Source organism: Dendropsophus ebraccatus, chromosome 7 (genome assembly GCF_027789765.1).
Source record: "Dendropsophus ebraccatus isolate aDenEbr1 chromosome 7, aDenEbr1.pat, whole genome shotgun sequence".
NCBI classification, from domain to species: domain Eukaryota; kingdom Metazoa; phylum Chordata; class Amphibia; order Anura; family Hylidae; genus Dendropsophus; species Dendropsophus ebraccatus.
Window position 1 is genome coordinate 65708058 of NC_091460.1, and position 24928 is coordinate 65732985.

At 41.3% G+C, this 24928-nt stretch overlaps 1 protein-coding gene across 1 annotated transcript in view; it reads left to right on the forward strand.

The window, feature by feature from the left end:
- Positions 1-14248, forward strand: part of VPS37A (VPS37A subunit of ESCRT-I) — a 30146-nt gene extending 15898 nt beyond the window's left edge. Inside the window, exons 4-12 of the mRNA XM_069977674.1 lie at positions 270-370; positions 1972-2167; positions 3971-4041; positions 5158-5285; positions 6480-6538; positions 6622-6690; positions 10316-10459; positions 11727-11807; positions 13779-14248. Coding sequence (XP_069833775.1) covers positions 270-370; positions 1972-2167; positions 3971-4041; positions 5158-5285; positions 6480-6538; positions 6622-6690; positions 10316-10459; positions 11727-11807 — 849 coding nt within the window. The 3' untranslated portion in view covers positions 13779-14248. The remainder of the gene's footprint in view (positions 1-269; positions 371-1971; positions 2168-3970; positions 4042-5157; positions 5286-6479; positions 6539-6621; positions 6691-10315; positions 10460-11726; positions 11808-13778) is intronic.
- The last annotated feature ends 10680 nt before the right edge of the window (positions 14249-24928 follow it).

Here is a 24928-nt window from a genome sequence, read left to right on the forward strand (position 1 = left end):
AGGTATTTAAAATTTGTGTGCTTGATCATTTATAGTGTCACATTTTGTATCCACTGTATGAAGGTCTAATTCTTTGATAACATGTAGACATTGGTATGATGTTATAACTCTTGTGAGGCTATATTCACACAATGTACAAATAAGTGCATATAACTGCTATTGTTTGCCTTTATTTTTACATTGTGTGAACTGCCTGTATCTATATCTGATAATGGTTCAAAGTCTGGTGATAATCTTTTTTTTTTTTTTTTTTTTTTTTCTTTCATCAGTTTACTATGCACTCAGATCTTGGGAAAATAGTCCAGAATTTACTAGAGGAGTTTTGGAAAAATCCGCCAACCCTGGCTCCAACCTCTGGTTCCTTCCCTTAGTAAGTAATTCTCTTGCAGTTTTGTTCATTGTTTATGTAGTTTGACATATTCTTGAGAGAGACCTAGCTAGGATATTTCATACCGCTAAAGCCCCTATCAATGAGAATGGAGGACTTCAATGGTGGCTTATCAGTGTGACCCCTTGAAGGAATTTTTCTATGTGGTAAAGTTATCCCCCATTCAAGGATAGATGACCAGCTTATTGGCCGTGGTCCTTAAAATGAAGTGTCCAAAGTCAGCGCTCCCTTCACTCTTTGTGGGGCTTTCCAACATTTCCAAGTTCATTGCGTGACATTCTTCTTTATCCCTTATCCATTTATTCTGAATGGGGACACTCTTCAGGTAGGAATGCCCCTTCTAAAGTTTTTTTTTTTTTTTCCTGAACAGTGCACCCTTGACTGCATGCTATGCAGTTAAATGCAGGAAAGCCCCATTCACTTTTATTTCTGGTTCAACAATGAGTATGGGGGCCTCTGGAATGATTTCTCTGCAGCTGACAACTACCCGATGTCTACTGCTAGCCTTCTAGATATCAACATGACACAACTAACCCAATATATTAACCAAATCTAGATAAAATAATCCCCCTCATTTACAGAAATTAAAACAATGAAGAATTAATGCAACAATAGAGATTTAGAGATATTACTGCTGCAATTCATCTACTAGGTACATATGGTCAGGCCATTTATATCCTGATACAGCGGCACCTCTGTTCTTAGCCACACTCCATTCTGGCAGGCTTATTAAGAACCAATCAGTTTTTTTCCCATAAGTAGTACTGTAAATGTGTTTAAGTTGGTTCCAGTATTTACTAATAGCTAACTACAGTACCTGGATGTTTAATTAAAAATGTACAATGTTAATCACTACAGCATAGTAATATACATGCACACAGGGACCCTCACCCCTCAGTCATTTATAGTGCAGATGCATGGTGTCATTGAGAGGAGCCAGCCGGTACAGACAGTACAGTAGAAGGGAGGACTGGAGGGGAAGACTCAAGCAGGTGGCAAACGGGGAACACAAAAGTACAGTAATGCCAACAGCACCTGCACTGGGTCTGTGTCGTAAAATAGTGTTTGAGAACCGAGCAAGTGCTTGAGTTCTGATCAAACTTTCCTTGAAAGTATAGTTAGAGAACCCAATTGTTTGAGTTCAAAGCAGTGTGAGAACCCAGGTATCACTGTATATTTATAGCAGCTACACTAGGAATGGCACATTGGTGTTAATCTCATGGGCCCCTGTGGAGAGGAAAGCATCCTTATTTAGCCTGTCAATAACCTTATCTGCAGATTAACATCTTTGGTTTCCTAATAGGATTGCAGGGTAACTGTGTGTTAAAACGTGTGTGTTTTTCCATGCACTCCTGCACGCACCAGTATCTGTGACACCTTCTGTGAAGCCTTTTGGCCAAGTCATGTGCAGACAACAACATGCCCTCACTTGACTCTTACAGGAGATTCGCTGATAGTCTGGGCTGATACTCCTAGTATCTGGTTGGTTGAGGCCATTGTGTGTTGGTATTTACTGACAGATGTTGGGCCATATAAGTGAGTAGTGTCTTTCTAATAATTGGAAACACTTTCTTGTCTTGCAGCTTGTACAGCAATCCTGCAGGGAGACCTCCTTACCCTCATACTGGCTTTTCATTTCTTCCACCTTTTTCTACACAAGAAACCAATAGATCAGTGCCAGTATCTGAACCTGTTCCTTCAGCCTACAACACTGCCAAAGCTGCTGCCCCCGCCTACGGCCTGATAACTGATCTGCCTGTACCTGTTCCTACCTCTGAGGTAAGTGCTCTATAAGAAGGCTCCTAATATCACATTAAAGGGGTAGTGCTGTCTAAAACATACATTTTTTCACTAAATAACACACATTACAAAGTTATACAATATTATAAAGTCTGTTTTTTAGTGGTCCTCTTCCCCATGTTGACCGTGGACCCGCAAGTGTGATGCAGTATACTTGCGGATTCACTGTCAACCCCGGCCGCCATCTTTAGACATCTTAGGGCTGGAGCAGTCAGGCCAGCCCCCTGAAGATGATGTGATCGTCCCAAGATGGCGGCCGGGGTCGGCAGTGATTCTGTAAGTATACTGTATCACACTTCCGGGTTTGGGGGGGGGGGGAGGGGGGGGGAACCTAGGGAAGGGGGCCATTCACTTAAATAACACCCATTACAATATTGTATAACTTTGCAATGTGTGTTTATTTTTCCCATCTATTTTTTTTTTTTTTTTTTTTTGAAGTGCATAGATATATTGTTACAAAATTGCATCATAAAACAACATAAACACATCGTATACAAAACATTCCCCTCCCACTCCCCGCCCATCCTCAGACTAACCTCCCAGAGCCATTTCCACCTCCATAATACCCGGGTTATGTGTGTTATTGAGTGAAAATTTTTTTAGACCGCACTACCCATTTAATGCTATAACAACTGTCCACATACCACAGTCTTCTGTTATTGAAATATTTCCACACTCTACTTTCTTTAAAAGTGGTTGGGGCTTACAGGGAGGAGGTATCGCCGGCCATAGGCAGATGAATTTACTTTAAAGGGAATGTGTCGCCTATATTTTCTTTTGCTGATTGGAGTCACATACTAAAAGTAGTTTTTTTTTTTTATTCTAATCTGTTTTTATTTTCTTACATTTTAATTTTTCTTTATTTCACTTTTTGTGAATTGTTATTGGGGCTACTATCATTATGGGGGCGTTTAGTGACATGCTTTAGAGAAAGGCTCATGGACACAGACACTATAGACAGAACAGGAAGTCTCAGCTTAGTTTTAGCCCCAGTGGTAAGAATGAAAACTGCAAGATTTCTGGATTATTTTATAATATAGATGTTACCAAAAACATATTTAAACAATAATTCATTATCTGATGACACATTCCCTTTAATTTAATGACAGCAAATTGCTATAAAATTATAGCAGAAATGTATGCTGGCTCCCAGCTGGTGTATATTGTGGTACACAAACAGAGATGCAACTATTATTATTATTTTTTAAATCCCTGTCCAGCTACAAATCTGAAGAATCTTACTTCCGCACGCTTTTGGTTATACTTGGCATATAATATGCTGCTCTTAAATAGCCCCCCCCCATATTGTATTTTTAGGTAAACTGCCAAAAATATGTACTAAACAGCTTACATAGATACATAGCTTCGTGGGCAGTAAGACTATCCATACCTTCATTGTAGTTGGCTGAGACTGCAGTCACAAAAAAGCTTCCGTGTCATAGAGGCACAGTTTAGTCCGTTTTGGTACTGTGTCCAGTTATGTAGCTATGTAAGCAGTTTGGGAAGTCTTTTCTAGCTGACAGTGTCCCTTTTTAAAGAGAATGTATTGTCAGAAAGTGAATGCATTATTGGTACAGACAGGATTACAATAACAAATGGCACCTTTGTTATACAGCTAGAGGCAGATAGCACAATATCCAACACTGACAGTAAGTGATGGTCACTGCTGTTTGTACTTTTACCTAAAAAGAAAAAAAAAGGTGTTTCATTCCTTTGACATTTTTGGGTTTAGTTTGTTTTTCTTTCTGTAGCTTCCTACAAGTAACTGTATGTATTTTATAGGTGGGTATGAATGGCTTTACATACAAGATGCCTGATCTCCCGGAAACATTTCCTGAGCTGTCAGATTTGAGGTAACCTTTTTATTAGATCTAAATGTGCATCCATCCATACATGCTTACTGTTTATACTTTGTGTGTATTCTAACTAAAATTAGGTGATTAGCTCTTCTCTCCCTCCCTTAAAGGGGTAGTGCGGCATTTCTCTTATATATCTTTGTAATGTATGTTAAGCTGTCTGGCGCTGTCCTCCCCCCCCCCCACTGAGGACCCCGTCCTCTTCTCCCGGGCGCCTTCTTGGGTCGAAGTCGTCACAGCAGGGGGCTGTCTTCGTATCCTTCCTCTCCGCTGTCTTCCACATTAGTGAATGGAAGAGGAAAAGGCTGCTTGTACAGCAAAAGGAAAAAATTGAGAATAAGTAAAACAGTCATTACAATAACCTAAAGTGACACTGTCACCCCCTTTTTAAATTCTGGTTGACGAGGGGGCGGGGCTGATGTGCTTATGATGTCATGGAGGGGGTGGACCAATGGTGGCGCTGTGGGCGGGGCTAAGTGGAGCTGTTGCCATGAAGCCCCGCCAACTTAGCACAATCTGCAGATAATAAAAGATGACTTTTTACTTGAACAAGCACCATGATGTATGATATAAAATAGGGTATGAAAACTGCTAAATTTACCTTTTACACCTGTGTAGAGAAATCCGAATGCAAAAAGGGGGTGACAGTGTCACTTTAAGGTTTTGTAATGACTGTTTTAATTTTTCTCAATTTTTTCCTCTTGCTGTATATAAACTAACAAGGCTTTTCTATGCAGAGGCATCCTGTGAAGAACATATACCATGTGCCATTTTTGTGTCTCTCATAATGGCATTTGAAGTATCTATTGATCAATTCTTTATTTTTACTGTATATGTCTAACAAACAACTTAGAGATTATGTGAAATTAAATTTAGCTACTAAATTTCCTCACATATAGAGGCAATTATACGGCACTATATTAATGAATAAAACATGAATAAAGGACCTCTAATTGTATCCCCAAACAACATCTATATCCAACTAGGAACTATGGAGACTGCTGAAAATAGCGGAGTACAGAGGATGGGGCATAACTTTATTTCATGGGATATAACCCCTTTATGTGCTTTTCTATATGATCATTTGCCGCATGTCTCTTCATTGTATTTCAGTGTGTCACAACTCACTGAAATGATGGAACAAGAGGACGTTCTTCTGGAGCAGTTTGTCAACCTCCCACAGTTAAAACAGATTATAGTGGATAAAGAAGACCTAGTAAAAAACATTGAGGAGCTGGCAAGTAAGAATTTGTGAAATAATGGTTTAAACACATTATAAGAAATGTTGTGCTTTTGCGCCCACTAAATTATGGGTAGGATTGAAAATGTCAATCTCTCCAATCTCCCTACTGGCGGCTCCGTGGACGCCCTTTGAAGCCCTCTGCCTGGGCTCCGGCCCCCTCCGCCACTCACTCTCCCTCATATACGCTATGTTGGGCTCTCCACCAGAAGAACCACCTCCTCCATTTTTCGAGGCCTGGGAGAGAGATCTAGATATTTCTCTCTCTGCGGCCCAGGTCGACAGAATTCTCACGTGCACACATTCCTGCTCCGTCTCCTCACGCCTACAAGAAGCGGGTTATAAATTGCTCTCGCGCTGGTCTCCCCGTTGTGCTGGAGAAACTGTGGTGGGGAAGGCACCCTTATACATACGTTTTGGAGCTGTCCTAAATTGGTTCCTTTCTGGATGGAAGTGTGGCGCATCTCCTCCACATTCACTGACCGTCAGCTCCCTTTTTCCCCGTCGCTCTTTCTCCTGCATATTTCAGATATCCCCCTCAAGTCTTACCGGCGCTCTGTCCTCCGACATCTGATTAATGCAGCGCGTGCGTGCATCCCGGCTCTCTGGTGCCGACCCGATCCCCCCAGCATAGCTATGTGGGTCCGCAAGGTTGAGGATATTAAGCATATGGAAGACCTTACTGCACAACTACACGACCATAACTCCAAGTTTTTCCAGACATGGTTTTACTGGGACCAATTCACGGAGACGGCTGAATACCGGACTCTTCTGGCTCAGTGAGATGCGGACATCCCAGCCTTACCTTCTCCTCCCCCCCCCCTCTCTCTCTCCCCGCCTCCCCTGTCCCGTTCCTCCCCCTCCTTTTCCTCTCTCTTCTTTTCTTCTTCTTGTAGGTGCTCCTTCTTGGTCATTGACCAAGTGGCAGCCCACTCCTCCTTCTTCGATGCTTTCACAAGGTTGTGAAGTGCACTTGTTCATTTTCGCATAAATGTTTGCCGTTGATGGATGTTACTTCTATGTTTGTAACTAGCTTGTCATGATTGTTTTGTCTTGCCCATTTGGGTATGCCTGGATTAGTTGTTTTTTCTTTAAAATTTGAAAACTTTAATAAAATTGAGAATTCAAAAAAAAAAAAAAAGAAATGTTGTGCTTCACTGGATTTATTATACTTTTTTTTTTTTTTCCCCCCCAGAAAAGAATCTTCAAATGGAGCCTATTCTAGAGTCAAAGCGACAAACTTTAATAGAAAAGGTAAGTCGTTGTGGATGAGGCTGACATTGTAGCGGCAGGTTTCATTGTTCCTGTTATTTAGTTGCGCTTTTCTCCCCTTACAGCATGAGTATCTGACACAAATGAAGGCCACATTTGAAAAGAAAGTGCAACGGCAGCACGAGCTGAGTGAGGTAATATATAAACAGATTCTGAGTTACATTGTGCCTGATTCTCTTGTCATTCACAAAGATATGAATATCAGTGTACCTGTAAAGAAAGATGATCTCCAGGCTTTTCTTCAGACTAGATGAGGAGTTTAGGGGATAATTGTCAGATTATGGAAGGGTTGGACTACTTGTCCCACCACAATCTTAAGAACAGGGACCCAAGTCTCATGTCAAAAAGGAGCAGTGGATGCCACATGCATCTCCTCAGACATATTCCTATCCTGTGGATAGGGGGTTAAAGGGAAACAATCAGCAAGATTGTGCTAATATGGTTTCCAGAATCATAGTGCTCGCGCCATGTACCAGTCACAACTACAGAAGTTGCTTTAATAGTGCTTTTATTGCTTTAGTACTTTTATTCAGCCACTAATGTGTCTCTCTGCCTGTCAATCATCCCCACAGAGCACGGAGAGATGACTAGTTGACGCCCCTATTCCTGCCTCGCGCAGCAAATTAAAAGTACTTTTTCTCCTTACTAAAGCTACACATGTGCTGGGAGCTGCACAGTAGCTCTATACCATGATTCAAGTGTCACTGTCGTTAAAATTTTAATTGCATAAATCAATAGTACAGGCGATTTTAAGAAACTTTGTAATTGGGTTTATTAGCCGAAAAATGAATTTTTATCATGAAAAAGCAGTTTGAAGCTCTACCCCATGTCTTCATGGTTTTCCTATGGAGAGAGAAAGTAAAAGCAGCAAAACAGGACAACAAAGAGTTAATTTACATTGGCTCTCTCCTTTGACAGGCACCATGGAGCTATCTGACCACTAATTAGGGCTCTGAATAGCTCCCCTGCTGTGCAATCCTTTGTTCTCAGCTGCCCCTTAATCTCGCTCCTTCCCCCTCCCCCCTCCCCTCTTCATAGACCAGACAGGACTGATGAAAGAGATAAAAAAACAGTCAAGATTTCCTGATTCTGAGGAGTGGATAGCAGAAAGGAGAGGAGGGGGGGACCTGGGAAAAGGCTTTTTACATGCAGATAATGGCAGATTTGCCTAATAAACCCAATTACAAAGTTTCTTAAAATCGCCTGGACTATTGATTTCTGCAAAAAAAAAATTCACGACAGTGACACTTTAAGTGTTTTAGGCTAGAATACTTTTTAAAATATAAAATGGTATTTAAAAGTGTTAGAGGTTGTCTAACATTCAGACCTGCAAAGGGAATCTGTCCACTACAATTCGCATTTCAAACTGCTAACACTAATAGATAGATAGATGTTAGGTTAAGGAGACACACAGTACCTTTCATATATCTGTCAGTGATTCCAGAATGTAGAGAAATACTTTCAGTCTATAGTAATAGTCAAAGAGGGTTTTCCTCACTGAGCTAGAAGCTACAAGCAGAGTGAGTGGTAACTGTAACAACTGTTCCTTCTGCAGAGGCTGCTGCACACAGCAACCTATTACAAAGTAATATAATTTTATTAAAGCAATGTATTAAACATTAATTTTTAGTCTCTGGAGTACCCCTTTAAAGGGAATCTGTCACTCTCTGATCACCTACTGAGCTGGCAGTCAAGCTGGATAGATATCAATAGAAGAGTCAGAACATTTTTATAAAATAACACCTTTATTCAGGCCATGAATAGTGTCAAGTATCATTCCCTAGGTCCTAGCACCAGAACTCCTCACTTTGGTCACATACATAGTATGGGTCTTTATGCAAACTGGTGGCATAGAGCACAGTAAGGCCTAGCAGTGCTAGGCCCCAGGGAATGATAGGCCTTACCTCCTTTAGGGTACGGATCCGCAGCTGATTTTCTGCAGCAGATCCGCAGCAGATTTCACTTAAATAACTGAACACAGCATCAAATCTGCACCATCAAATCTGCTGCAGATCTGCTGTGGATCCTGTAGGTGTGAACGCACCCTTACACTGTTTATGGCCCAAATAAAGGGGTTGTTTAATTAAAATAAGAACATAGAAAAAATGAATGTTCTGAAAGCTTTTAATATCTATTCAGTTTGGTAGCAGTTGGGCTTATTTTATATTGAAGTACACAAGCAGATAAAATTAGTAATTACTCAGTACTGTACATAGCTTTACCAGTGAAATACTGTTACAGTTACGCTATAAGTAGTTCTCCATAATAAAACACTTGTGTAATGAAGGAATTTTATGTAGTTATAGGGAAATTGTATTTGTGGTTGAAGTAAGCTTTGTGCAGAAGATAACGTTGGTTATTGTTCAGTGGAACAAGAGGAACATTCTGTTGAGTAACTCTTCAGAAGCCATTAACCATAGGTGTTGATCATGTTTCCTCTGCTCCCACTCCTCGCGCAATGACCCTCACAGGTCACATCTAGAATATGCCCCCATAGAAGAATGATAGGGTCCATTCTACTGTTCCGATGATAATGGAGCGGCTGTTAAGAATATGTCTAAATATACTGTTAGAAGCAGCTCAGGCAAGATAGCTGCCCCACAATAATGTATAAAAAATGAGAAAATAGTAATAGAAAGATGTTTCACTTATTGGCTGCCAGTTAGAAAAAAAAAAAAAGTGACACATCTAACCCCTTCATGACCAAGGTCATTGATGCACGGATGTCCAGGTCACATTGAGCAGTGTTCCTCCTCATCTTCTAAGAGCCATAACACTTGTATTTTTTCACCTACAGGGCTGGTTGGAGGCTCATCTATTGTGCCTTGATCTATAGTTTTTATTGGTTTTATATTGGTGTAAAAGAAAATTTTTGATTTCTTTTAAAAATCATTTTTTTAAATGAAAAACTCAGCAATTTTGGTGTTTTTTTTTTCCGCTCATTTTGTTTATGCTGTTCACCTTGCAGGAACTATATTGTTATTTTTAATAGATTGGACAAGGGGATTACTTTTTTTTTTGAATAATAGGAAAGGGGGTGATTTTAACTTTTATTGGGGGAGGGTTTTTAAATAAAACGTTTTATGAAATATTAAAAATATATTATTTATTTTAATTTTTTATTTACACCTAGACCCCCTAGAGCCATTGCATAGCATTAATAAGTATTGTATACTATCTTCTTAAAGTCTGCCTGAAGTAGATTGTATGAGAAGATCAATGATCCAACAGGACTTTTAGGTAAGTATTAAACCTCCATCTGTCAGTGTAAATGATCAGGACCCCCGCAGTCACACTGTGTGGGTCCCGATCAATCATTGTCAGGTACTTCTCCTGTCACTGACTCTCTTAAATGCTGGAATCGTTGTAGATCTCTGTGTTTGGTTAATGACAGGCAGCTGCCTATGATTATCTACGGTTCCTTGGGAAATAATGTGTGCAGGGCTCATCACACTGAAGCAGCCCCGCACACATGAACACCCCTTCATGGCAGGAACGTAGATATACATTCTTACCGCACAGAGCATCAGCAGTCGGAATGTTTCTAGTTGTATAGCTGATGTGAACTTACCAAATAGGAGATGCTTTTATAGATCACTCTAAACTGTGGACACCATTTCCCTGAAATAGGTGCCCACGTTTAGATACTAATAGCCTACCAGGAGGAAATTCCACCATTGACAGTCCAAGAAAACCTCTTTGAAGCAAACAAACATATGTCATATGAGATCTAATATCTTGCTCGCTCCATCCTCACAGAGTTGCAGTCTGAGTGCTCTACAGGCCAGGTTAAAAGTTGCTGCTCATGAAGCTGAAGAGGAGTCAGACAATATTGCTGAAAACTTCCTTGAAGGAAAAACAGAAATAGATGATTTTTTAAATCTTTTCATGGAGAAGAGAACGGTAAGTGTTGTAATGTAGGTTTAATAGTGGTATCATAGAGATGGAATTTCTATGTTACACTTTAGATACAAAGGTAGAATTTAGGCAGTGCACATGCAAGGCTAGCGCTCCATTAGTTTTCAGTGGCTCAGCGCTTAGAAATGTTCAGTTACCCCATAGAAAATGCATGAAGCTGCAGTGAGGCATGTGCGCCGCAGCTTCATTCACTTTGAGGATCACTGCCCTCCATTCTTTTTATTATTGTTGGTCCCAGTCATCTAAAAAACACAAATCAGCTTTTTATCCCCTATTCTATGAATAGTGGATAAGAGTTCATCTTTGGGTAACCCCTTTGAATATATTTTAGGTTCCTAATGTTCTGAAGACAGTAAAGCTCAGGAAAGACAGTTACACAGACATTTCTTTGTATCCCAAACACTGCAGCAGTACAACAGTCCTGGGAAGATCCTATAGATACTTGTCTATGTACTGTAGAATTTTTTTATTTTTATTTTTCTAGCAATGCTGTACTTCATCTACTATTTCTTCTATTTATTTGTGATACTTTGGAAAGAGAAATAAAAACTAAAAGCATGCAGAACCGATCCAGGTTATTTAAAAAAAAATTTACTTTTTAATATACCTTGAATGGACATCATTTGCTGAAACTAGAATGCCTCTTTAGCGTAACTCAAGCCGAGAGGGTAAAATGGCCATGTCACAGAGTCTAGTAAAGATAATTTCTCATATTTTTCAATAAAGCATTACTGTCATTTGCAGTAGCTTTTAGTCAAAAGTTACTGATCGCATCAGCTCTTACTCTTGAGACCCGCTGCAACTTCAATTCCGAGCTGCTGGGGGTTGTGCAGCGGCGCCTCTCACTCCTCCAACTGTCAATCGAACCTAATGTTTTATCTTCATTAGAATCTATAGAGAAAACGAGTTGTATTTCCCTACCGGCTGCATCTCTGAAGCATAGCAAGTCTTAGGAGTGAGACTTGGTGCGATCAGTAACTTTTGACACGTTTGATCAAATGAAAGTAACTGTTTTCTTAATCGAATATATATATACAGAGCTTGTATTTTCTCTTTGTACTGATCAAAGGAGAGAGAGCAACTCCCTGGGCAGGGCTTGTATCACTTTTAATTGTTGTATTACGCTTCGTCAGCCTCTGCCTCTGCATACACAGGAGGAAAGTGAAATGGATTATGTGTCATCACTATATTACTTACATTTACGTAAGTCATTCACACAACTTAAGATTGCTTTCTTTTCTTTCTACATTAGTGCTGCCACAGTAGAAGAGCAAAAGAAGAGAAGCTGCAACAGTCCATATCTCTGCACAGCCAATACCATGCACCATTATAGGTATAATACTTTGCCAGGCTTAAAACCATGCAACCTTAACAAAATATTTTTTTTTTTGCATTGAATTATGGTTAACATCCCATTCAGTACGGGATATTTTTTGTAAATAAAACTAGTTATAAAAATGTCACTTGGTGGAATAAACCTAGTTATTTTGAGGGAATTTTGTAGTGTACCTTTGAAATGTACCTTTCTCTTAGGGCTTACTAGCTGAAAATGGAGTTACTACAGTATTCTGTTTTATATGGGATATTAAAGGGGTCATCTGATGATACAACAATACTTTTTATATGGGGTCAGGGTGTATGAATAAGAGACTCCCTACTGCTGCTGTTCTATCAGTGGCCAGGTCCTTATTGCTTCCATGTCAAGATATCTCCAGGAAGCCACAACTTAGACTTTGTTAGAAAATAGCAGCAGCAGGAGATCAGGCAGGTGGGTCTCTTATTGTAGTCTTTTTAAAGCGAATGTACCATCAATAGACTAGCGCCGATGCGGGGATGCCAGTGGTGCAGTCCTTCTCTTTTTTTTCCCCCCAACTGTGACCCATTTACTGCGTGTGGCACCAGTCTATTCCCGGCACCACCCTAATCTGAAGCCCCATGCCGGCACCCCCTGATCTCCTCCTTGTCTCCTATTTTATGGATAGAAGGCAAGTAAGTTTTAATCGGAAAACCCCTTTAAGGACGGGGCCAATTTTCGTTTTTGCGTTTTCGTTTTTTCCTCCTTGTGTTTAAAAGGCCATAGCACTTGCATTTTTCCACCTGGAAACCCACATGAGCCCTTATTTTTTGCATCACTAATTGTACTTTGCAATGACAGGCTGAATTTTTGCATAAAGTACACTGCGAAACCAGAAAAAAATTCAAAGTGTTGTGAAATAAAAAAAAAACGCATTTCTTTTATTTGGGGGGAATGTGTTTTTACGCCATTCGCCCTGGGGTAAAACTGACTTGTTATGCATGTTCCTCAAGTCGTTACGATTAAAATTATATATAACATGTATAACTTTTCTTGTATCTGATGGCCGGTAAAAAATTCAAACCATTGTTAACAAATATACGTTCCTCAAAATCGCTGCGAGATCAGTAATGTAATTAATTAGTAGTTTGGGCGATTACACACGCGGTGATAGCAAACATGTTTATTTATTTATTTACTTTTATTTAAAACCTGGGAAAAGGGGGGTGATTCAGACTTTATTAGGGGAGAGGGCTTTTTACTTATAACAATCCTTTTTTTTTTTTTTTTTTTTTTTTTTTTTGTTTACACACATACTAGAAGCCCCCCTGGGGGACTTCTAGTATATACACTTTGATCTCTCATTGAGATCTTTGCTGTATAGTTATACAGCAAAGATCAATGAGATCGGCACTCATTTGCTTTTGGCTGCTGCAGCCGAAAACAAACGAGTGCCGAGTCAGGGACGGCGCTAGACACCAGCGAAGTGCTGCATCCGGTAATCGGATGCAGCTGTCATGTTTGACAGCTGCATCTGATAACTGTATTAGCGGGCACGGCGATCGGACCGTGCCTGCTAATACCCGCGGTCCCGGGCTACAAGGGGCACCCGGAACTGCAGCGGTTCAGAGCGGGGTCGCCGCGCAGCCCCACTCTGAACACCTCTTACGGGTACGTCATGCATCCTTAAGAGGTTAAGCCACCCTGACCCCTTATAAAATGTATTTGTATCAACAGACAATCTCTTTAACATCACAAGTAACACAAAATATTACCAAAGCAGTAGCTCCATTTTCAGATTGTAGACCTTGGTGATAGGTAAACATGCCCTAATAACAAATTGTTATATTTTTGTTTGTTCTGTATGTATAAAAAAGGGGCTGCGGAATCTGTTGGCGCTATACAAATAACTATAAAATTATTATTATTATTATTATTATTTGAGTAAAAAAATAGACTTTCGGAAATACATATTTACCACCTTTTTTTTTCAACCCCTTTTCTGTTTAGGTCATACAAAAGGTTGACAGAGAAGAAGCTGGTTGGTTGTTGTATCCCAGGAAGCACATTTTTTGTATTTATGGTTGGATGGTAACAATGATTGTATTTTGTTTTATTGATAGATGATCAGTATAACTTTTTTTTTTTTTTTTGTTACTACCATTGTTTATTTCACATCGACTTGAGAAACTCTGTATCTGCTGTAAGGATACTTCTAATATATTTTTTACTTTCTGTTACCCATATTGGAATGATTTATATTAAATACTTAATTTCTGTGAATCGAGCCATTATTGATCAAATTTTCATGAATGACCCCCAAGTTGTCTTTTCATGCTTCAGTACGTACTGTGCCTTTTGGGAAGGGAGTAGAAGAACGGGAAGTATGCTGCTCTTCTCCACTGTACATGTACAATATGATGTAAATACAGTAAGCACAAGAACTAGTAATAAACTTGTTGCTCCTTCCTTTTACTGAATTTAACAAAGAACTGAATTATTTCATAACAATTTTTACTGTCTGTAATGAGAATCACCTTGTGAAATAGTTGTATTTTATCTAATTATGTTTTCAGCTATTAAAATTAATACAGGGTATCTCACTTGCTGGAGGCCCAGAAAAATCACCTATAAATCCAAGACTAATGAACATGTTTTTATGAAATTGGGTCAAAACATTTGATACTACATTGAGAATCAGGAAGCCCTCATAGTATTGCAGTAGGTGTCCTCCATTCATACAAGCACTCCTGAACCTGACACAATAGATCCCTGAGCATTTAGGTAACTATGTCTGGTGTTCGAGATGAGCACGACTGGAGCATGCTCAAGTCTGCTCACTCAGCATTTGAATACTGATGGCTAAGTTGGATTCAGCCCTAGGGAGTCTTGGAAAACATGGATGCAGCCTATGAAGTTATAACCAATTTTTCACATTCTCCAGCAAGTGGGACAATCTGTATAATGCATTAACCGGGTTTTACAGAACTATCTATAGGATAGAACATCAGTGGTTGCTCAGTAGGGGTCCTCTTTATTGTTTACAGAGACACAATACCTAGCATTGGAGCCAAGTATATAGGACAAATGCTGCAGTAATTGAAACCATTACCGATTAAATATTGATGTCCTTTCCTAGGAATAATTAGTACTATTCCAGCTGTTCTGTAAATAATAGCATTATTTAGTGATAAGGATCATGTTGGGGCCAGTTCACACAGAAAATTCTGCCTGAAAATATACTGCAGAGCCAAATTCCATTGAGTTTTCCGCAGCGGTTTCGCTTTCCACCAGAAGAATTGACATGTCAATTCTACTAGCGAAATCCCATTGAAATGAATTGAGCAGTGAGTTTCTGCTCCAAAATTCTTCCTCGCGGATTCCTCTGTGTGAACTGGCCCTTATAGTTCAATCATCTATTTTAGTGGAGCCCTCTTGGGATTTTTGTGTTATAAAGTAAAAGCTCTTGAGTATGCCCTTATACAAAGAAGATTTGTGTCAGACTGAATCTCATAGGACAAACTAAAGAATCTTCACACATTACAGACTGAGGCTATGTTCACACTACGTATATTTCAGTCAGTATATGTATATTTCAGTCAGTATTGCAACAAAAACCAGGAGTGGATTAAAAACACAGAAAGGATCTGTTCACACAATGTTGAAATTGAGTGGATGGCCACCATATAACAGTAAATAACGGCCATTATTTCAATATAACAGCCATTGTTCTAAAATAACAGCAAATATTTGCCATTAAATGGCGGCCATCCACTCAATTACAACATTGTGTGAACAGATCCTTTCTGTGTTTTTAATCCACTACTGGTTTTGGTTGCAATACTGACTGAAATATACGTAGTGTGAACGCAGCCTGACAGTGGGAAATGGAAGAGCATTGTATGGATACATTAACTATATCCTATTTCCTGGGAAGAAATTTAGAATTATTTACTCACTTTTATTTTTTTTTCCACGAATCCTTCATGACAGCACCACGAATAGAGGATTCATGGGACAGGACACAGTTAAAGGGGTACTCCGGGCTATGTGTATTTTCTGTGTACGGCCGGGGAAGGGGTGGATATAGAAGCCGCCAGTCACTTACCTCCCCGGTTCCAGCGCCAGGTCCCGAATTGCGCCGCACCATTCTCCTATCCGGCTGCTGCTTCCTGGTCTGAACTGCCTTGAGATGAGGAAGCAGCAGCCGGACGGGAGAACAGGGTGGCGCGATTCGGGACCTGGTGCTGGAACCGAGAGGTAAGTGACCGGCGGCTTCTACATCCTCCCCGGCCGTACACAGAAAATACACATAGCCCGGAGTACCTCTTTAAAGTATAAAAGGCCCCCCCCCCCCTTAGTGATTCCAAATTGCAATATAGAGGTGCACCAAGAGACACACATTCAATATACATCATCATAGGGTGGGAACTCACGTGGTGCTGTCATGAAGGATTCATGGAAAAAGAATTAAAGGGAACCAATCACGCCGAAAATCCATCTTAAGATAAGGAAACGTGCTGGCACATCACCCAGCACGTTTCCTAAACATCCCCCTGTAACCTCCGTGCCCCCCTCCATCAGTCAGTAATCTTACTTTGAAGAAGTCCCTTGACTAAATCCTCCCACCGTGACTACTTGCCAGAAATTTACATACAGCGCGGGACTTCTTCAAAAGTAAGATTACTGACTGATGGAGGGGGGCACGGAGGTTACAGGGGGATGTTTAGGAAACGTGCTGGGTGATGTGCCAGCACGTTTCCTTATCTTAAGATGGATTTTCGGCGTGATTGGTTCCCTTTAACGGTAAGTAAATAATTCTAAATTTCCACAGCATCCTCCTTCATGACAGCACCATGAATGGAGACCTACCAGAATTCTCAGGGAGGGCCGACTGCTTGCAGGACCTTGCGTCAGAAAGCACAGTCATGGGCGGCCAGCACATCTAGACGGTAGTGTTTCACGAACGTGTGTATACTCGACCGCATAGCTGCCTTGCAGATCTGCTCAACCAAGGCGTCTGCCCTTTCAGCCCAGGAGAAAGAGACCCCACCAAGGAATGGTTTTGCCCTGTGCCTTGTAGGATTCTGTTATTGCTAATTTAATCCACCTGGCTCTTGTGTCCTTTGACATCACGTTACCCCTATTTTTCCCCTGATATTGGATGAATAAGTTACTGTCTAGTCTCTAGGATTTTGTGACCGAGAGATTAGTGCAAGACTATGCGTCTGATATCAAGACAGTGGAACATTCTTTCCTGCTCATTTTTGGGGGAACTACAAAAAAGAGGGTAGGACTATATCTTGCCCCCCCCCCCTATGAAAGTCAGATTCGACCTTGGGCATGAAAGAATGATCATGATGTATAATTATTCTGTCATCAAAAACCTTGAGCAATGGCTCCTTGCTAGAGAAGGCCTGGATCTCTCCTATCCACCTGGCTGTTGTAATAGCCACTATAAAGGCTGTTTTGGCAGAATGTAATCTAATGGATAGGCTTTCTAGAAGGGTGTGAAGTGAGAGCAGATAAAACTATTTAAGTCCCAAACGGGCACAAATCTTATTACAGGGGATCTGATTCTAGACACTGCTTTCAGAAACCGACTAAAAAGACTATCTTCCATCAGGGAGACATCAAAGAAACTAGATAAAGCTGTCACCTGCACTTTAATAGTGCTAAGACTCAGGCCTTTACCTAGTACCTCCTGAAGGAAACTCAAAATGGTAGGAATATCTGGTTTGAGGACACTTGGGACCCTAGGGGCACACCACTGCACAAATTTATTCTAATATTTCCTGTATATAGAGGATGTAGATGCCTTCCTACTTTGGAGCAGGGTGTCAATCACATTCTCAGATAAATCCTTCCTCAATAACATGTCCCTTTCACAGGCCAGGCTGTAAAAGACTGAGCCAGGCTGCAAGCCTCAGCCTGCGGACCTTGGAAGGGTTACTGGACCATGGAATAGAACATTCTTTATTTCTGGAAGAAATATCGGACCGTCTTTGGCCAGGTTCTGAACCTGGGGAAAACAATTTCTTTTTGGCCAGTAGGGGGCGACCAGGATTACTGTAGCTTGGCTGTTCCTGACTTTCCTGATCACCAAGGTGATAATCGGAAAGGGAGGAAGAGTATAGGCTAGAGTCATGTTCCACTGAATAGACAGGGTGTATAGTTTCCAGGGTCTGTCTGCTATGTTAAGGGAACAGAACAGATCTACCTTTCTGGTTGCCCTTGTGGCAAAAAGATTCACCTGGGGAAGCCCCCACCTGCTGGCCAGCTGGAAAAACACTGTCTGGTTTAAGGCCATTCCCCTGGGAGGATCTCCGATCTGCTTAAGAAATCTGGGCCTATGTTTTCCACCCCCTTCCAGTTGGTTGTGACAGGGAAAGGATCCTGTCTTCGGCCCAGCTAAAGCTGTTCTGTGCTACCTTCTGTAGTAGTGGAGATCTGGTGGCGGAGGTAGGCCACAGTGGTCACATTGTCTGAGAGGACCCTTATATGTTGGTTCTTCTGGAACATCCTGGAAGGACAGCAGAGCTTGCCATGCACCCAGAAGCTCCTTTATGTTTGATGAGGCTGCTGCTACTTTGTTCGGCCACGACCCCTAAGCATATCTGCCTTGACACTGAGCCCTGCAGCCCAGCTGCTTGCAACTGCCATAAGAGTCACCGCTGGTTCCTGGATCCACTGTACTCCCCAACACAGGGAATTTTTTACTTTTTTAAGAAATAAGAATCTTTCTAGGGACTGTGGGGTTTTGTCCCAGGACCTTAGAGTTAATTTCTGAAGTGTTCTGGAATGACGCACTGAATGCATGATGTCATGAGACCCAGAATCCTCATGCATTCCAGGATAGTTTCTTTCCTTCTCTGAAAGTTGAAAAACTCTTGGAGATAGCATTCTCTTTTTGGATATGGGAGGGAGGACATGAGGTTCTGAGAATCCATTAGTATTCCCAGAAAAACCTTCTGTCTCCCAGCCACAAAGTCTGACTTTGGAAGATTGATAATCCACCCCAGGTCCACAAGCAACTCTTTTACCTAGGAGAGATGGACAACCACTGACTGCACTTACTCCACTACCAGCAGAAAATTGTCCAATTATTTAAACCGGGTTACTCCTTTGGACCTTGAGTGGGCTACCATCTCCCCTACCACTTTCGTAAATATCCTCGGCGCCGAGGATATTCCGAAAGGCACTGAAATTGGAAGTGGCAGATTCTTTCCCCCATGCGGACGGCAAATCTGAGGTACCTTTAATACCTTGAGTGGATGGGGACGTGGTAGTAGGTGTCGTCCAGGTCGATTGAGACCATGAAGGAGCCCTGCTGGATCATATACACTATGGACTTGACTGTTTCCATTTTGAACTCAGGGTAAATAATCCACTTGTTTAGCCCATTTTAAATTTATTATTGTCCTGTAAGAGCCTATGGGGGGTTTTTTACCAGATTTGAATAAAAACCCAACTTCTCTTCCAGGGGCGGAAGAGGGATTACTGCTCCCAAGGATATAAGATCCTCTACCCCTTTAAAAAATAAACAGTTTTGTGCCGCTGATCCCGCCTCTGATAGACAGATTGTGGTCAGAGGGAGGCTTCTGAATTCTATTTTGTAACCTGATTCTACCATGGATTTGATGTAACCTGACGCCCGGCGGCCGAGAGCCCCAAAAGCCTTCCCCCGACCGGGAGTCCGTCATTGTTTGGAAGAAGTGGAGGGATGGTTGGTATTGGAGTTCAGGAGGAAATTTCTCCCTCGACCTTTCCCTTTCGGGAAGTTCCACCTTTCTGTCTTTCCCCTCCCCCTAGAATCTCTACCAGAAAAAAAACGTTTTCGGAAAGGGCTGCTTTTTAGACTTTGATTCCTCCGGGAAACCTTTTTTCTTATCTGCTGCTCTTTCTAGAATTCTGTCTAACTCAGAGCCAAAAAGGTATAGAGCACAGCTTACTCTTTGACAAGTTATCCCCGTACCAGGATTTGAGCCAAAGAGTTCTGTTTGCTGAGTTGGACAGAACCACAGCTGTGGCCCCACATGTTATGGACTCTGCAGAAGCATCGACCAGAAATCCTGAGACCATCTTGAGTAGGGAAAAGAAGGTAATTATTTGCTTTCTAGGGGTTTGTCCTCTATAACCGCCTCTAGCTGGTTAAGCTATACTGCTAGGGTTCTAGCGACTGAGGTAGCAGCAATTTTTGTTTTGATAGTTTTTTTGTTTTGTTTTTTTAGGAAGTCCATCTGCTCTGCGATCCATTGGATCCTTCAGAAGGGATGAATGTTCAAACGGAGTGGATGTACGTTTTACAACTTTGGCTACTTGTACATCTACCTTGGGAATTTCTTCCCATAACTTATAATCTGCAGGGTCAAAAGGGAAACGGTTTTTAACCTCCTTAGGTACGGACAGTCTCCTCTCAGCCTGTTCCCATTCCTCTAAAATTAAGTCTTTTAGATTGGAATTTACAGGAAAAACACTATGGGGGAGATTTATCAAAGGGTGTAAAATTTAGACTGGTGCAAACTGCCCAGCAACCAATCACAGCTTCTCCTTCCTTTCACCAGAGCTGGAAGCTGAGCTGTGATTGGTTGCTGTAGGCAGTTTGCACCAATCTCCCCCTATGTTTTTTGGCTCTAAGGCCCCAAAACATTTCATCCACTACAGACTCCTCCTGTGTAACTTCCTCCAGGTTTATAGGATCCTGGAGGTTTGATAAAGAGAGCAGAGGGCTCTCGAAACGCGTTACCTGGGGATTTTTATGTACCAATAAACCAGAAATTTACTTATGGTCTGCGCAAGGACAATATCTCTTTTTTTGCCGTTTGGATTTCGTCCAGGTTTATTGTCTCTCTAACTGATTTATTCAGTGTATTTATGTCAGTAAAATCAAAATAATATTTTTTGAGCCCCAGTTCTGAAGGGGTTTCATCTCTAGTTTCTCCTTCCTCCAGTTCAGCTTCTGAAGGAACCCAAACGGATTCATGGTCTGAGCTGGAGGAGGAGCTAGCTATTCACCTGACTCTTTTGCGCGGAGACGAGTCTGCCACAGGCGTAGCTACAGGAGAATGTTTAGACATCTTCATCTCCCTCATGTACCATACATCGAATATCTTCCAAAAAAGAACATCTTTCCCCTCTAAGTACCTGACTAACACATGAGTGGCATAAGAGTTTGGGATTCTTCGGGTCCAGTGCTACATAATAGATTTTTTTCTCCCTTGGAGCAGGTTTTTTAGACCCATCCTTGCTCCTTCTAGGGGTCTCCTTCTAACTCTGCAAAGAGGGGAAGATCCCCATTACTTAATAAGCAGCACAGGAAAATATATATATATAGTGGACCCTTGGGCTATGCCTTACTCACGGTTGAGCTCTGCCCTGGCTCCTGGTCTGGTCTCTGTCCATAGCTGTAGGGGAGAAACTGAACTGCTGTGCAGCTGATTTAAACTTGGCACCAGAACGCACGCTTCCCGACTCAAGCAGCCTCAGCCGTGCTGCGTCGGAGCTGGCGGTGTGCAGCTGATTATTCAGCTGGCTTCCCTGTATGTTAGACTGCGGAGCCTGCGGTCCTCGGGGAACCTCTGCCCAGAGAGGTGTCGGGAAGGTCTTTTTGGCACACCCGAAGTGTGCAGGGAAGAAGTAGACCACTACTGACCCCCATTGACCCTCCTCTCACCGGGCTGCCGTCGCAGTCGAGGACCGGAACGGCTATCATCAGCGGGTAAAAGAATCTCCCAGGAGGGAGAACTGCATCCTCTCCGTAGGGACAGGAACACTGGGGGTATGCCCTGGGGAGGGGCATTTTATACTTAACTGTGTCCTCTCCCTACAGAGATGAAGGGAGCACAGGGATGCTGTGGAAATGATCTTTTAAGCAGCACCAACAGAGGACCAAGAAGAGAGGAGCTGGTTGAGGAAAAGTCTGAGAGCTAGCAGGCAACATCTGATAGATGATGATGTTATCCTGTAGTTTACAGGATGTTGGTCATATAGTAGAGACCGCAGCCATTTATTTTCAAGTCATGTATTTTTTTTTTTTTAATTACCTTTTTGCATATCAAAACATACAAAACAGACACAGCAAGCCCAAAACACGGGCTACAATGCTAGGAATTGCATGACCTAGCTGCAGTAATGAAATGTATGGATGCAGATGAGCTGGGATGAAACGGATGACACTGCAGGAATGCCACTGTAGGGTTAGCATTATGTGGATGAAAAACAAAAAACAAGAATGCTTCTTTTAAATATTTTTGTTTTAGACTGTCAGAAGTACAGTGGAAACTGAAATAGTGGAATGCAGTTGTGTAACAATGCAGCATGCTCATATGGAGGGCCATAAGACATGAAGATTGCTGGTAGACATAACATGTCACATAACCCTTCATCGGACATTTTCCCAGCAACATGCAGCTGCCATTAAAAAAAAACAAAAAAAAAAACACTTGCCTAAACAAGGCCTGAAAAGCTTCAGTCCCTTGATGTAGATGCATTTCTACAGAAACTGGTACAGAACTGGTACTGGTAGCATAAGTTATGCTACAACATACTATGTCAGTACAAAGCACAGACACACAATCTAAATGTGTTTAAAAAAATATTTTAATTACACCTTACAGAATAGACTACTATACATACAGATTTTGTATTGATATAGCCACAATTAGGGTAATATTGCTTCACAACATATTGTTAAATAATATATGAAAACACAAATGAATTCCTGCATATAAATAACAAAAAAGTGCAACACAAAATAAAAAAATAGATCATGACTTTGTAATATGTCACAAAAATAAGCAATAATACTATAAATAAGTTAAAAAAAATGCATTAAAAGGAGAACTCCCAAAATAACTGCAGCACCAGAACAACATTTACAGACCTATTACACGGAAAGATTATTTAGCGAAAAATCGTTATATTGTTTGAATTCAAAAATTGATAATCTTTCTGTGTGTATGTAGGCAAAGATCAAACGGCTAACGAAAATTTGTTCGTATGTTGTTGATTGCATCTTTTAAGCTGACCATAAAATCATTGCTAATCGTTCGCAGATCTTTTGGTGTACGTACACATAATTTGTTCGTAATTACGATTGCTCGTATACTAGATTATACAAACGATTGTAATTGCGATCATAACTAACAACTATCGTTCCATGTATTATAGCGAGTGATTGCAGTTTGTTCCCTAAAGAGCTTGTTCGCAATCGTTAATCGGTGGAAACTGCTTTGTCTAATAGGACCTTTAATGACATCAGCACTATAGTGTTTCCATAGGGAGGGTAGACTAAAAGGGATCCTCTGGTGCTTCAAAAATATAAAAAGAAACCATGTTTACCTTTCCCCATTCCCACTGCTCTCAGCTGCTACCCGCTTCCTGTCACATCTTGTTTCTGTAGACAATGCCCATTTGGCCAATCACTGGCCACATGGGTAACTTGCCTCAGCTTAGTGGGGATTTCCTGTAGGAATGAAGCATCACTGGTTGTGAGTAGAACCCGTGACTGGAAGCTGTCAGAATGGCAGCTGTGGGTCTTGGGTATGGTTTCTTTTCTTTATTTTGAAAGCACAATCCTATGCCATTGTAAAACATTTTTGATGCCCAGGAAACCCCTTTAAAGGGGTTGTTAGGGATCAATGTTTAATTAGCCATGCTGCGGAGGACATGACAATAATGTATATACTTACCTGTCCCACTCTGCCACAGCTGCAGGTTCCTGGACCGCCCGTTCTGCGCCGCTGTCAGCGTTTTGACAACATCTGCTGACTTGCTGTTCCCATAAAAAAAGGCCAGTCAGCATAAACTCTAGGCTGAGCGGCCATTTATTGTGGGATCAGCGGATGAAAAAAAGACTGACAGCGGTGCAGAGTTGCCAACCCAGAAACCAGCAGCTGCGGTTGAGCGGGACAAGTATATACATCACTGTCATGTCCCCCACAGCATGGCCAATTAAACGTTTTATCCTTGTCAACCCCCTTAATACAATCAGATCTTTATTTCCTTTTGTGTGCCCATCGTCCTTCTGATAATACTGAAGCACCAGAATAAAGAAGCTTAAATTGGTTATCCAGGATTTTAAAGAAAAACACAGCTACTTTCTTGCAAAGACAGCACCACACCTGTCTTTGGTTTGTGTATGATATTACAATTTAGATCCATTCACTTCAATGAAACGGAGCTGTAAAACCACACCCAAACCAGGCACAGGAGAGGTTCGTTTTTCTAAGGCTAGATAATCACTTTACTGGTGTCATAAGTGGCATTTTACAGAGGCCACTTATGCTGGATTTACACGGAACGATTATCGTACGAATTTGCACGATAACAATCAAATTCGAACGATTGCAAACGATCGTACGTGTAAACGCAGCGAACAATCAAGTGAAGAGCGAGAAATCGTTCATTTTGGTCTTTGAACATGTTCTCAAATCGTCATTGGTCGTTCACAAAAAATTTGCAGATCGTTCCGTGTAAACAGTCGTTTATCAATTTAACCTATGTGCGAGATAGGCTTAAGCGATCGCAAAACGATTTTTCCGTACGATATATCATTCCGTCTAAGCGCTGATCGTTCTAAAAAAAAAGAATGTTACTTCGAAATCGCTAATCGTACGATCGGGCAAATTATCGCTCCGTGTAAACCCAGCATAAATTCAACTGCTTGTCAGACAAAAGACTACTTTTTTTTTTTTTTACTACATTTATATAACTTGTGGGAGTTCTACTTTAAAAGGGGGGTTCCTAGATTAGAAAAGGGGATCTGCTATGTTCCAGAAACAGTGCTACATCTGTCAATGGACAGTTTCCTAGTATTGCAGTTTAGCCCAAACTCGCTTAAATATGGTTATCGAACACAATTTATCAACAGATGTGGTGTTATTTACTGAAAAATAGGTATGCTTTTTTTCTAATCACGGACAGCCCATTTAAAGGGAATCTGTTGGCTCTACATCATGGTCAGAGCTGCACCCAGGGGCTGATAGGGAGGTAAAGCAGATAGCACCTCTCTTGGTGGCTATTTTTAAAGTTGTTATAATTTATTTTTTTTTTTTGAAGGCTCAATAGCTTTAGAGGTTGTGCTGCAGTATGCATGCCTCCCTCCTGCCTCTACAAAGTTGCTGATATTGTTAGGTAAAGGTGACCCACGCTACCTTTAC